This window comes from Salvelinus fontinalis, chromosome 1 (genome assembly GCF_029448725.1).
Source record: "Salvelinus fontinalis isolate EN_2023a chromosome 1, ASM2944872v1, whole genome shotgun sequence".
Classification (NCBI taxonomy): Eukaryota; Metazoa; Chordata; class Actinopteri; order Salmoniformes; family Salmonidae; genus Salvelinus; species Salvelinus fontinalis.
Window position 1 is genome coordinate 75,696,452 of NC_074665.1, and position 14,465 is coordinate 75,710,916.

General features: G+C 40.8%; 1 protein-coding gene across 2 annotated transcripts; it reads right to left on the minus strand.

The window, feature by feature from the left end:
• Nucleotides 1-2,210: 2,210 nt before the first annotated feature.
• Nucleotides 2,211-11,913, minus strand: LOC129862073 (meiosis-specific with OB domain-containing protein-like). Of its 2 annotated transcripts, XM_055933421.1 has the most exons (14): nucleotides 9,954-11,913; nucleotides 8,652-8,756; nucleotides 8,384-8,441; nucleotides 7,975-8,106; nucleotides 7,786-7,858; nucleotides 7,497-7,692; nucleotides 7,189-7,289; nucleotides 7,053-7,105; nucleotides 6,853-6,948; nucleotides 6,598-6,690; nucleotides 5,226-5,370; nucleotides 4,872-5,058; nucleotides 4,684-4,770; nucleotides 2,211-4,541 (listed from the first exon to the last, which is right to left on the minus strand). In XM_055933421.1, exons 2-14 carry the CDS (start codon nucleotides 8,718-8,720, stop codon nucleotides 4,437-4,439), a joined length of 1,395 nt encoding a protein of 464 aa, XP_055789396.1. In that variant the 5' UTR covers nucleotides 8,721-8,756; nucleotides 9,954-11,913; the 3' UTR covers nucleotides 2,211-4,436. The 2 variants fall into 2 exon arrangements, with proteins under 2 accessions (XP_055789396.1, XP_055789404.1); XM_055933429.1 differs by lacking the exon at nucleotides 9,954-11,913 and having other exon boundaries at nucleotides 8,652-9,937.
• Between the last annotated feature and the right edge of the window lie 2,552 nt (nucleotides 11,914-14,465).

Genomic DNA, 14,465 nt, shown 5'->3' on the forward strand with positions numbered 1-14,465 from the left:
CCAAAAATGAACTCTTATGCAGTTTTGACCAATGGGCTTTATGTTTAAAAAAAAATGTATAACATCAATTTGATGCCTTTAACAATCATATCTATTTTATCAATATAAAATGTTCTGCGCATACATTAATTCAGATCAGAATTTTGGTAGCAAATATGACCTTATAATTCATTGAATACTGACAATCTTGTCTTGCATGGTGGGTAGGGCATGCATTTTATTTTTTATTAACAAACAATTAAACTGTTATTAAATTATTTGAATCAAAAGACGAAAAAAAATGGGACCTTGATAACGACGTCGTCGTCATTCTGAATAATGACATCACATCCTGTAGCTAGCTTCTCCTTTAATATCCTTATCCAATACAGTACAGTACAGGATCAAGATAGGCAGAAACTGCTTCTCCAGTAGAAATCCCCAATCACACGTGTAGGCACTTTCACGGGGTTGGAGTAATAACATATTCAAATACACAAGATATTGGCTCGAATTTAGGTTGTGCCTTTAGAATTTGAGAAAATGAACTATAGAATATTTTTTCACCTCAGACTTACTTCTCAAACCCCGGCCAGGTCTGGTCTGCTTGGTCTGTTTTTGCAAGCGTTCATGGAAGTCTCACGATGTTGTGCCTCTGGGTTTAGAAACTCTGTCCTTTTGTTGGTTGAGTTCATGCCGACTAGAAGGGCAGGCGTTGCATTGCATCAACCAATGGTTTAGTGTCACGTCATTGACTGTGCAGTCGGGCATCAGATTGCTTTGGCATATGATTTGGTTAGCTGATATGTTAAATACCTATCCAGGCGTTCTAAATGGCATGCATCTGCAATGTAGTTGGCAGGAACCCAACCCCTATGTTCAGAGGTAATCTCAGACACCCACAATTAAAAAGTCACATCATATACTCGATTAAATTCTGGGGGAATATGTAGTTATAAAATGAACTAAGGACACTAGGAGGTCTCCACCCCTCTAACGGAAACTTAACCAGTTTCGGACAAGTCTATGGGCGAAATGTACCCACCCCTTCCGAAATTCGAAAGACGCGAGCGCCTGCGAAATCGTGATTTGACCATATGATCAGTGATGAAAAATAAGCATACAAGTTCCTCGTTAGTCGTAGCATCCCACAGTCTTTCGTCAGATGCTACTGTAACAGTTGTAACTTTACGTCGTCCCCTCGCCCCGACACGGGCGCGAACCAGGGACCCTCTGCACACATCAACAACAGTCAACCACGAAGCGCCGTTACCCATCGCTCCACAAAAGCCGCGGCCCTTGCAGAACAAGGGGCAACCCTACTTAAAGTCTCAGAGCAAGTGACGTAACTGATTGAAATGCTACTAGCGCGTACCCGCTAACTAGCTAGCCATTTCACATCCGTTACACTCACCCCCCTTTCAACCTCCTCCTTTTCCGCAGCAACCAGTGATCCGGGTCAACAGCATCAATGTAACAGTATAACTTTAAACCGTCCCCTCGCCCCGACACAGGCGCGAACTAGGGACCCTATGCACACATCAACAACGGTCGCCCACGAAGCATCGTTACCCATCGCTCCACAAAGGCCACGGCACCAATGTAACAGTTGTAACTTTACGTCGTCCCCTCGCCCCGACACGGGCGCGAACCAGGGACCCTCTGCACACATCAACAACAGTCAACCACGAAGCGTCGTTACCCATCGCTCCACAAAAGCCGCGGCCCTTGCAGAGCAAGGGGCAACCCTACTTAAAGTCTCAGAGCAAGTGACGTAACTGATTGAAATGCTACTAGCGCGTACCCGCTAACTAGCTAGCCATTTCACATCCGTTACACTACTACCATGTGTTTGTGCATCTGTCCACAAGAGATTGTTCAGAGAGAGGTAAACCGTCTCTGGCAGCCAAAACAGCCGGATACTCCATCTAAACGTGATTTGATTCTCAATCGCGGTTCTAGAAACATAAGGCCCGCTACTTACATATCACATCAAAATAATTTCACAAATGCAAAATATCCACTTACTGTACACTGTTTTACCACAGTTGCAGCCAATAGTATTTTTCAGTTACAACACTTTTCTGGCGTCCTTCTTCCGTTACACACAGGTGTTCGGGGACGCTAGATATCTAATTAGAACAGGTGATCTCTCCCATAAACAAGAAGAGCAATGCCTTGTCACCCCAAAAAATATTTATTTTTGTTTTGAAAGTAATGTTCCAAACAAAACGTTTGTAAACCGTATCGCAAGCAACATGTTTTTATGTGTGGGGAGAGCGTCAGGACTTTCGTAAGCTGGTCTCACCGTTGTCAACGCTTGGTGTGGGAACCCAAGGCCAGAATGGCCCCTTGGATTCGCAAGAGCTAGTCTGATAAGTAACTGACTGTAATGTATTAATCTTGGACACGCAGAACTAATATCTTGCATAATTGCGTTAGATCCTCGGTTAATGCTACTACATGTGTGTTTTGTGCATCTGTCCAAGAGAGATTAGTAGTGTATAATCATCTTCATATCAACATATTCACATCAAACATGACTGTTCCAGAATCTTGTCTCATCGTTATTTCGTATATATAGTTGAAGTCGGAAGTTTACATACACCACATTTAATCCTAGTAAAAATTCCCTGTTTTAGGTCAGTTAGGATCACCACTTTATTTTTAGAATGTGAAATGTCAAAATAATAGTAGAGTATGATTTATTTCACCTTTTATTTATTTTATCACATTCCCCGTGGGTCAAGTTTACATGCACTCAATTAGTATTTGTTAGCATTGCCTTTAAATTGTTTAACTTGGGTCAAACGTTTCGGGTAGCCTTCCACAAGTTTCCGACAACAAGTTGGGTGAATTATGGCCCATTCGTCCTGACATAGCTGGTGTAGTTGAGTCAGGTTTGTAGGCCTCCTTGCTCCCACGCGCTTTTTCAATTCTGCCCACAAATTTTCTATAGGACTGAGGTCAGGGCTTTGTGATGCCCACTCCAATACCTTGACTTTGTTGTCCTTAACCCATTTTGCCATAACTTTGGAAGTATGCTTGGGGTCATTGTCCATTTGGAAGACCCATTTGTGGCCAAGCTTTAACTTCCTGACTGATGTCTTTAAATGTTTCTTCAATATATCCACATTTTCCTCCCTCATGATGCCATCTATTTTGTGAAGTGCACCAGTCACGCCTGCAGCAAAGCACCCCCACAACATGATGTTGCCACTCCTGTGCTTCACGGATGAAGCAAGCCTCCCCCTTTTTCCACCAAACATAATGGTCATTATGGCCAAATAGTTCTATTTTTGTTTCATCAGACCAGAGGACATTTCTCCAAAAAGGACAAACTTTGTCCCCATGTGAAGTTGCAAACCGTAGTCTGGCTTTTTTATGGCGGTTTTGGAGCAGTGGCTTCTTCCTTGCTGAGCGGCCTTTCAGGTTTTGTGATATAGGACTCGTTTTACTGTGGATATTGATACTTTTGTACCCGTTTCCTCCAGCATCTTCACAAGGTCCTTTGCTGTTGTTCTGGGATTGAATGGCACTTTTCGCACCAAAATACGTTCATCTCTTGGAGACAGAACGTGTCTCCTTCCTGAGCGGTATGACGGCTGCGTGGTCCCATGGTGTTTATACTTGCGTACTATTGTTTGTACAGATGAACGTGGTACCTTCAGGCATTTGGAAATTGCTCCCAAGGATAAACCAGACTCGTGGAGGTCTACATTTATTTTTCTGAAGTCTTGGCTGATTTCTTTAGATTTTCCCATGATGTCAAGCAAACAAGCATGAGTTTGAAGGTAGGCCTTGAAATACATCCACAGGTACACCTCCAATTGACTCAAATTATGTCAATTAGCCTATCAGAAGCTTCTAAAGCCATGACATCATTTTGTGGAATTTTCCAAGCTGTTTAAAGGCACAGTCAACTTAGTGTATGTAAACTTCTGACCCACTGGAATTGTGATACAGTGAATTATAAGTGAAATAATCTGTCTGTAAACAATTGTGGGAAAAATGACTTGTGTCATGCACAAAGTAGATGTCCTAACCGACTTGCCAAAACTATAGTTTGTTAACAAGAACATTGTGGAGTGGTTGAAAAACAAGTTTTAATGACTCCAACCAAAGTGTATGTAAACTTCTGACCCCAACGGTATCTGCACAGTAAACTGGATAGGCCTCCAAGCTCATTAGAGAATAATGCAATGGTTTCAAAAATATTTTTATACTATATATATATATATATCACTATACACATAAATACAGTACATTACAGCACATATACAATACCAAATAAATAAAGGGAAATAAATATGAAAAATGTGTACATTCTATCTAGGCCTAGCTACAGAACCCACAATCCATGTCAAAAGTGCATCTCAACCATTATTCACCTAATATGAGAAAGCTACTGAAGGACTCGCCACACTTGGACCCAACCACACAACTGGTGAACGAGATTACTGCAGGGCAGACATGTTCTGCTTCACTTCTCCTGGATCAGCGAGGGAACACTGCAGGACATTGCCTCTCATTCCACTTCTGCTTTTGGGAGAGGGAGTGATCTGAAGATACAGTAGAATTAAAAAAAATTATGTTACTCAGCTCAAAATTCTGAGAAAAATACTTGACAAGGCTGCCACTGACAGGTTCATTCAAAACCTTTTCAAAGCTAATCAGTACCAATGACATATGGATTTGACACACCTTGATATATACTTTGCATCTTTCTAAGAGAATCTTCCATTTCATCGCCGTTCGCTCATCCTCTGTTAAACTCACAAACTCCTCGGGCTGCAACAAAAGAGGGCAGAGCTGTCAACCATGGTTGCACATTAGGGCAGTTGCACAAATCCAGGATAAGCCCACTTATTATATATTGTATTTCCACTCACATTGCATCCCAGAGTCTTCTCTGCGACAGTGCCATTCAGGGAGCAGGACTGCAGGGTTCCTGTGTGGTCTGTCACATCCACCAGAAGATCAAACCCTGTGGTCACAGTCAGAGGCTGGTCTCCCCCAGGGCAGGCTGTGTTGGAGCAGCTCTGAATCTCCTCATTCACCTGGTACCTGCACTTGGAACTGAGCAGGGAGGAGACCAGCACCAATATGTAAATCAGGAAAAAGAAAGGGTGCTAATGTAGTTAAGTTTCAATGAGATGAAATGTGTAGTCAGAAAATGTGGGATTTGCTGAGAAATTATGAATTCAATAATCATGTGTCAAAGTGTATCCACTGTTTAAACTTACCACCTGCTTCTGATGACTTTGGAGACAGAGGTGTCTAGATCTAGTTTGGAGATGAAGCTGTAGGTGATTCCACAGAATACCTCCGGGTTCTCCTGGGCTTTGAGTTTGAGCTGGCTCACTGTGTACACATCACTGATAGAATCCACTGGAGAGAGAACAGTGGCGTCAATAACAGAGAATCATACATGTAGGCCTAACCAAAGATGATCTAGAATTGAGACTCTTGTCCCTTGCCCATTTTAAATATTTATTGAAGGATTTTTATTTTTGTATTGCTTGTAACTGCAATACAATGGTAATGCAAGTTCTTGTGCTGTTAGGGGAATAACCTATGTGTAAATGAAATCTGTTGCTGTATTTTTTTGTGTTATCTGTGATCGATTTGTTTGTCTTGTGTAGTTTCTTAATCATCTTACCTAAACTGTATGTGTAAACATGTATACGCAGGGCCCAGCTGTGAAAGAGACCTTGGTCTCAGTCTGTGTTAGTGTTGAAATAAAGGTATAATAATAATAATAATAATTATATTGACATGATAGTCGAGTGACTACTCTATATGCAAAATTCGGGGAACTTTCAATAAATTCCATGGTTTTCCAGAAATCCTGGTTGGAGGATACCGGCCCTCCTGCTTTTTCCCTCCTGATATCTGTGATTGATCCAACCGGGATTTTGGGAAAACCAGGGAATTTATTGGATGTTCCTGGAATTTTGCAACCCTACCGCTCTAACAATGGAAACACATGTCCTCAAAGATGGAAGGCAGGTGGTAGGAAGTGAGATCAGGTGGGGCCATTCTAACCAATGAGAGGGCAGATACGTGTGTGAACAACAGGCAACACTCCGATTTAAAGTCGTTTTTTTCAGAAGTTGCCGAAATTCCACGTGCGTCCACCTATATCAGTGTGCATTCGTACCGACCTAACCATTACCAAACTTCTATTTGATCAAATAAACCTTACGTAGCAAATTAGCAATTTCATTTTTGTTGACCAAACTTGACATTCTTTTATTGAAAATTCCTCACTTCACGGTCTTATTTTCATTAACAGATTTTGGGTGGAGTAAACCTTCTTGCTTTGCCTCTTCCTCTCTGGCCTAACTCATTAGGGCTCCTGAGTGGCGCAGCAGTCTAAGGCACTGCATCTCAGTGCTAGAGGAATCTCTACAGTCCCTGGTTCAATTCCAGGCTGTATCACATCTGGACGTGATTGGGAGTCCCATAGGGCAGTGCACAATTGGTCCAGGTTTGGTTGGGGTAGGCCGTCATTGTAAATAAGAATTTGTTCTTAACTGACTTGCCTAGTTAAATAAATAAAAATGTGCAAAGTCTCAATTGTATAATAATACTACAGTCATGGTTGTTACCTACCAGACACATCTCCAGGCCTGTCATCCTCATCCAACACACCAGACTCAGAGACCTCTTTGGCATAGCTGAACAGAAGGCTGGCTTCCTTTGTATCTTATGTATCTCAAAACAGAATCACGTTAATTACAGCATAAGGTACTGTATTAATAATGTGAAAATTAAAATATTCTATTTAAAAAACAATTGTCTACTGTGTCTCAATGGAGAATGTGTTGTAAACAGATGTGATCAATCCAAATGAAGTGATATCCTTACCCGGGTTGACAGTGATTATGGTTTTAGAATTGACTGTAGCTGTCATGCAGTTCCGGAAGCTGTCAAAACCAATCCTGGCATCCGAGATAAAGAGCACTTAAAGTACACAGAAAAGTCTTATTCAGTCAATGACATTTTAAAACAAACACAAAATCTCACATTTCCATTTCACAAAGAATTAGAGCCCACTGTATACCAACCTGTTTCTCTTGGTATCAGAGTCTGAACTAGCTGAATGGCCTCTCTGTCCCAGCTGTGTGATACAGAAGTTATGTTAACTCAGGGGAGAGGATGGGGATATTGAAGACATGTGGGGTACAGTGGTACAATTCCTACCATACTAAGGGAAAAGATGTGACAGAATCATCAAAGAGCTTCACTTCTAGCCTCTGCCCTTTGCGTCCGTCCGCCGTGGTGAAAAACTTTGGCTCTGCAATCTGGAGGGCAGAAATAGTGGTTTGGAAACGCTTTTAGCTTTTCCAATACATATGGTACTTATGCCACTGGACATGTGAAAATAGGGCCTAGTTTGTGGCTCCTATATTAATAGATACAACTATATAATGATAGTCCAAAGTCACACTAGTGTACCGGATACTATCCTCCTCAAGACCTACTTTACTCTATGCACTCTCAGATCTTACCGACCGAACGGCGGCGAGTATGTTAATGACGGTCCTGTCCAGGCTCTGTCCGTTGGCCACAATGTCTCCCAAAGAGTAGAAGTCCCTGGAGTCCTTCACAGGCAGGTGGAGCAGAGGCAGCAGCCTGTTCATCGTCTCTATGTCAGAGCCTATTGATAGCTGGGAGTGAGCTTCACTCACCAGCAACCTGTATAAGCTGAAACAGAGAAATTGGTTTTGTTACTTGTATTACTAGAGTATAGTCATGTTTAAAAAGAGAACTAACCACTCAGTACTCAGTACACCGTACCTGGGAGTTGAGGGGCAGAATCTATCCTCTTTCTCAGGATCTTTGGTAGCAACTAAAGGATTTTCTATAATAACTGAAGGAGGGAAAATACAGATCAATTAGTGTAATTATCAAAAAGACGGACACATTGTTTCTACATGATGTATTATTTTACATCTTCATAGAATTTAAATGAATGCATAATCTTACCACAGTCTCCTATGCGGAAGCTGTTAGAGAGCCCATTGATGTATCCATCGTTGCCCCACGAGGATACATTAATGAAATAGTCTGGCGAGTCCTTGATTGTGAAGCCGAAAGTGAATCTGTCAAAACCAATACCTGAAATGCCAGAGATCAGTTCAGAAAACTGCCAGTAGAGCGTTCTAGTGAGCAAGCCATAAACTTGAGCACAGTAGGCTACAGCGTAGGCATGCCTTGGGGATAAGTCTATGTTTTGGGAGGACAGAGGCAGGAGGCCTCAGTGGACAGCAGGCTATCACTGAATTTGATACCAGTGATACTACATGAATACTTGGAAGTTGTATTTAGACTATTTGATGCCAGTATGCACCAATATTAAATGATGGGGGAAATATAATGAAATTGAATCCTCAACTTTTCCTGTCTGGAAAGCTTTTGACATCAGTTTTTCCAATGATGACTCCAGCCACTCTCTGAAAAAAAGAATAGATATTTCAACATTTTGTTTGCTTCAAACCAATTTAGCCTAATCAATACAACAGTCACGATTCAAAATGATTGTTGTAGTCTTGACAGTTTATTTCACTTCAAGATATCAAATTGGTTGAATATATTTTTTCATGACGGTGTATCCAGCCACAAGTTAGGTTACTGTAACAATTGTATCATATCACATGACTCACCGGATGTGTTGTATTTGGGTGTAAATCAGAAATGGCAACAAAGTCCTTAGCTTGCCTGCTGTATGCCATTTTCCAAGTGTTTATCCAGTTCTGAGGTCTAAGTTGCTGAAATAAAGTGAATAGAAAACACACGTGTCAGATATTCTACCTGTGTGAGTTAGTAAATGGATCGTTCCAGCAATTCACTGCCTTTTGAGAAGTGTAACTTGGGTAAAACAAACTTTTGGTTTTACCTCATTTTAACATTGTCATAAAGAGAAAATGTTCTTCATAAAAAACATGTTTTCCCATCTCAAGAGGATAAATACAAAAATAGTAAAACTACAGTAAGTGCCAAATAAAGTAACACGGTTGACAATAACACAGTTGACCATAACAGGGTTGACCGTAACAGGTTTGATCATAACAGGGTTGATGATAACAGGGTTGATCATAACAGGATTGTCAATTGAATGCAAGCTTAAAAAAATGATAATTGTTAAAACATTTCTAGCCTGTCTATGGGTAACAGGGTTGACTTCTATGCTCAACCCGCTCAGTTTTCCACCACAAACCACCCAACATTTGACATAGAATAGAACCAGCACACCTGCTTTTACTCTATGATTTAACTATTCGATGTTCAATGTTTCTTTAAAAAAATACTTTAAAAGTACTAGTTTCATGAGAGTTCAGTTCATGAAACAGAGTTGACCTTAAAATGAGGGACTGACATAAATTAATCACTAATCACATTAAATAAATAATAATCTTCAGAAATGACTTTGTCAAAGCAACAAAATAACTAGGGCTTTACAATGATGGTGTACTTTGGGAGAAATGTTGGGATTAAATGGGTTAAAATCTTTCTAGAAGAGACAGTGTTGACAGAGGGCATGTCAAAATACAGAATTTGGGCATTTTAACAAGCCCTTATTCATATAAAAAATCTAATTGATTGAATTGTACATGTGGTCTATTTTAAATGGCACTTCAATTCATATAACAGACTTTTAAAATTCAATATTGGTGCACAATTTCGAATGAAAATATCACCAGACGCAAGAGGTACTCTTTTAGTGGAACAATAAACATTGGCAACTTTACATTTTTGAGCTAGCTAGCTAACTAACTTACTCTGGCGACCCTCTGCTTCCTGCCAGACTATCTGCCACGACCCACCTTGCAAGCTAAAAGCCAGGTAAGGCAAACCTATTTTCTCTAAGGTCAGAATAACAAACGATGTCAAATAAAATGCCGGTAATATATACAAAGCAAGTGGGGCCTACTGTTAGTATTTGTTAGAAAAACCATTGAGATTACCTGGTTCCGTTTGCCTCAGGAGTTAGTTCAGTGAATTTCGCGGGGGAGAAGCCCGCGATGCTGTGGTTCACCCGTCCACCGCACGCGGCCCTTGTGGATGGATGATAGACTAGAAGCAGTTTGAAATGATACAGTAGCCTTGTTGTTTTTGCAGCGCTGTTTACGGTTAAAGTGTCCATTTTGGTGGTGGGGGGTGAATAATACTGTATGGTCTAAGAGGCTAATATTCATGTCTCATCTGCATTGAGAGAGCCTCGTTTTTGATTTACACTTGTTTGTTAAGACAGGCAGCCTAACGGTAAGAGCGTTGGGCCAGTAACCGAAAGGGCACTGGTTCGAATACCGAGCCGACACGTAAAAAATATGTTGATGTACCCTTGAGGAAGGCTCTTAACCCAAATTTGCTCCAGGCACCTTATTACAATGGCTGACCCCGTAAAAAACCTATCCGGTGTGTATGTGACAATAAAACATATGTATATTTTTTGGGGGGGCCTCTAGTGCATAATTCTTGTCGGGTGCGTAATTCTGTATGGTCTATGCTGATATTCTTGTCCCATCTGCATTGAGAGAGCCTCGTTTTGCAAAGTTTTTTCAATTCTACATCATCTGCTTTTTCTTTTATTGCAAGGCTAATATGATGACTGTTCCTGGCACACACCTTCCTGTATTGTTCTTCTCCACCTCCCTGCTTTCTTGGCAATAATTAAAAAAATAGATAAATATTTATCAACAGCGCCTGAGGATTTCTCACCTGTCATTGGGAGGTTTTATGACGTGTGGTTGAGGATGATTAAATTCCCTCTGCTATTGACGATTTACAGACCTAGTCCTAGACATGGGTAATAGGTCTACGGCAGTAGTCTGTTACTTCCAGACCCTCTTGAGTCATGACCTTTAATGAACTGTCATGATGTAAACCAGCCCCTTTCCACATGTAGACTTTAGGCTACCTCAGTAGTAAATACACTAGTACAGTGTACTCAGTAATAGCAAAACATTACACAACACTATCATAGAGGAGGCCAATGAAGACTTATCCAAAGCATATTTTTTACAAGGTAAATATACTGTATCTTAATCACTGACCTGTCTTTTGCATGTAAAGACAAAGAGGTGTGATTTACAAGCAGGCAAATCCGTATGCACTATGGGCAAACAAAATATGTAAAGGCTATGCCTCTCCACCTCTGAGTCACTCAGTTTGAGATTTTACTCTAACTTTTATACTGTAGATCTATCCACCCTAATATTTTGGCTAGACTTAACCTTTACCTTTCAGATACAACAACGTTCAATACACCTTCCAAAGAACAGTCAAGTCAGGCAGCTGTGCAAACACATAAAACCGGCAGGAACAATAACGAACTGCCAATGATGCACAGGTGCATTCTACAAGTAGAATATCAAAGCCTTCTTTGGCATGGCCTGTCTGTTCTGTTCCGTAGCGTTGACGTTCTAGATGTTTCCATTACAAAGAGGGCATTGCCGCAGTGCCTCAGGCTACGTATTGTCCCTATTCTGAGGACTAAAATGATCCAACCTGCCTGTCAGTCGTTGGTGTGTGTATTTGATGAGACAGCTATGACAGCTCCACCCTTCACCAGATGCTGGGAGCTGCTTTGATACACTAAGCCGGAGCTGGAACACGATACAGTGTGTTACACACCTGAATGGTTATCAAAAGGTGGAACTGGAAAGCGCATTCAGATTATCGTCAGTCAAGTTCCTTACTGTAATCCTTTTCGCTGTGTGTTGAGTTTTTGGATCAGATCCTGACTGGTGTTGGTTTTCATAGGTTGGACTATGTTTTCTGTTTTTAGCTTAGCCTTACACTGAATGTTATAAATGGTAAATATAGTTATTCTTTGACAACTTTAAAGTAATGATCAACATTAAAATTCCATACAAAGGTGGGTAGGCTGACATTCGAGAGTAAAGTACGGATTTGTCATTTAGGTAGGCCTATTCAATTATCACATTACAAATTCAAATTTCATCAGGCATTTCCTAACAGGGTTTGTGATTCCATTGATCGCACCGAAAATGTATCATGTGAAATCTACTTTTTTTTATTGCATGGTTTATTCATAATGAATACAGTATGCTAATTTACTTGGATTTTATATTCAACATAATGGAAAATCAATGTTTACTCGACCCATGTATACTAGCCCCTACAATTGATCATTTGTGTTAATTTAGAAATCGCATTTTTCACCTATTGGATGTTTTGGAATGCCACTTGTGACATTTGCTTTCATTACTCATTCTGAGTGGAGCAGGAAAGGCACAAGTTTCCAAACAGAGTCACTGATGGACTGCTCTGTGATTGGCCGGCCCTTCGTCCGAGTGTCGGCTTCCATGAGTCCACACCAGGGAGGGCCGGAGGGGTCTGCTGACCCTTTACCCTCCTGAACTATTAATCAAACCAGTTTACTATTTCAGTTGTCTAGAGGGCAGCCATGTTACACCTGACTCTGACTCGCCCAAAGCCAGGTCCATGTTGTAACTGGGACTGTAACACTCTATGGTAACACTATTATCAGAGTTGTTCTCACCCGACCCTCCAGTGAAAGGATTTTACGGTAAGTATAATCTGATACTGTATTATATCACTTGATTTTTGAACAATTGTTTAAGGCAGTTTGTATCTTGGTTATATGAGTAATACCGTTATCTGTCACTCCATATTCCCAAACAGAGGAGAGCGAAGCAAAGTTGTTTTACAGTTATGTGCCATTTGGAAACTGGAGGGAGAGCAGGACTTCTTAACATTCTCAGGTGTTGGGTTACAGGTGGAACAAAGAGTTAGAATCCACATACCAACAATGGAACTATTGTCACGAGTCAAATCAGTTGTGCAAAATGGTAATACAGTGATGCTGAAGAGATCAAATCGAAGCAATCACGATAGTTTTTTTTATATGAGAAAAACATACATTTGCCGAATGCATAGCCTAATGAACGAATGATGACAAAATGTAACAACCAGAAAATATAGCATTTTACAAGCATTGGCCAAGGAGCATGGTGTTGCATGAATGGGTGTGTGTTTCCAAAGTGGAACAAGTTTAAAGTACTGTAGAGGTAGGCTACTATGTGTGCACTTCTCTCGAATATCCCTACCACCTGTCCAACTGCTGTTCTTTAGGCCTAGTCCAGCTGGGAGCTTTAGTAGAACAATGCTCTCTGTCTGTTGTCCATCAGGTCCAATAGACCTGGTATTACTCTGGCTGAGGTCTGAAATAGTCTTAATAAGGTGCTGATGAAAACCAGTGCGGAGGGAGAGAGCAGTTACATTACACTGCATGATGTCAGCAGTCAGCACATCAATGCTGAGACTTTAGCTGGTGTAATTATAGGTTTCAGTGTGTGTGTGTGTGTGTGTGTGTGCGTGTGCGTGTGCGTGCGAGCAGATGAGCGTGTGTGCTTGTGACCATGTGAGCGTGTGTGTTAGCGAGCATGCCTGTGTGTGCTTGCTTGCATGATGCATTGTTTTATATCTGTATAAACGGCCTCAACTTTACTAAATTCTCACTTTTTATCCACTAAAAATAAAATTCCATCTTACATTTACATTTACATTTAAGTCATTTAGCAGACGCTCTTATCCAGAGCGACTTACAAATTGGAAAGTTCATACATATTTATCCTGGTCCCCCCGTGGGAATTGAACCCTGGTCCCCCTGTGGGAATTGAACCCACAACCCTGGCGTTGCAAGCGCCATGCTCTACCAACTGAGCCACACGGGACCTCTTGAAATGCAGTGACTGTCTGTTAGTATGACATTGCCCAGAGAGCTTTCTTTCCATTTGTCATCTTTACTGTGGAAAGACCAGTGCAGTATTTCAGGAACATCAAAGGACCAGCCTGTTTCTATCTGAGATGCATTCAGAATCCGAACAAAGAATGTGTAGGTTTGTTCTCCACAGATCGGCCTTGACAGACAGAAACATCTCTCTCCGAGTTTGACCCCACAGTTTTTCATTTTCTCAAAAAAACAAGCCATTGAAGTTCCAAATAAGAAGGAACACACATTTGTTCAATTATATTTGGGAGAACATATGAAACAGAAGCTGTCATTTCTCTTTGCTGCTTGTGTTCTGCTGAACAATGAGTCCATTTAGTTCTGGAACACAAGAAGGAGGGAATGAAATGGGACAAGGTGAGTTAGTGTACTTACAATAATGTCATTCAATAACAGGATGTGGAATTATACACTGTTTATGAGCAGATTTGATATGGTAGCTTAAGTATGTAACATGTTTGAAAATATTATTTTTAACATTAATCACCAATTATATTTGTGTTTTCAGTGCATTAAGTTGCATATGAAAAATTGTGCTTAGCTATAAAGCCACTAAGCTGAGGCAAGCATAGACGCAAGTGAGGTGGTGCCTGGACCAAAACACAGTGTTGATGCTGACAAAGGGTTAAATACATAATGCTCTGACGATCCCTTAACCTATCGATATTCAGTATTTCTAGCATAATCGTCATTCACTTGA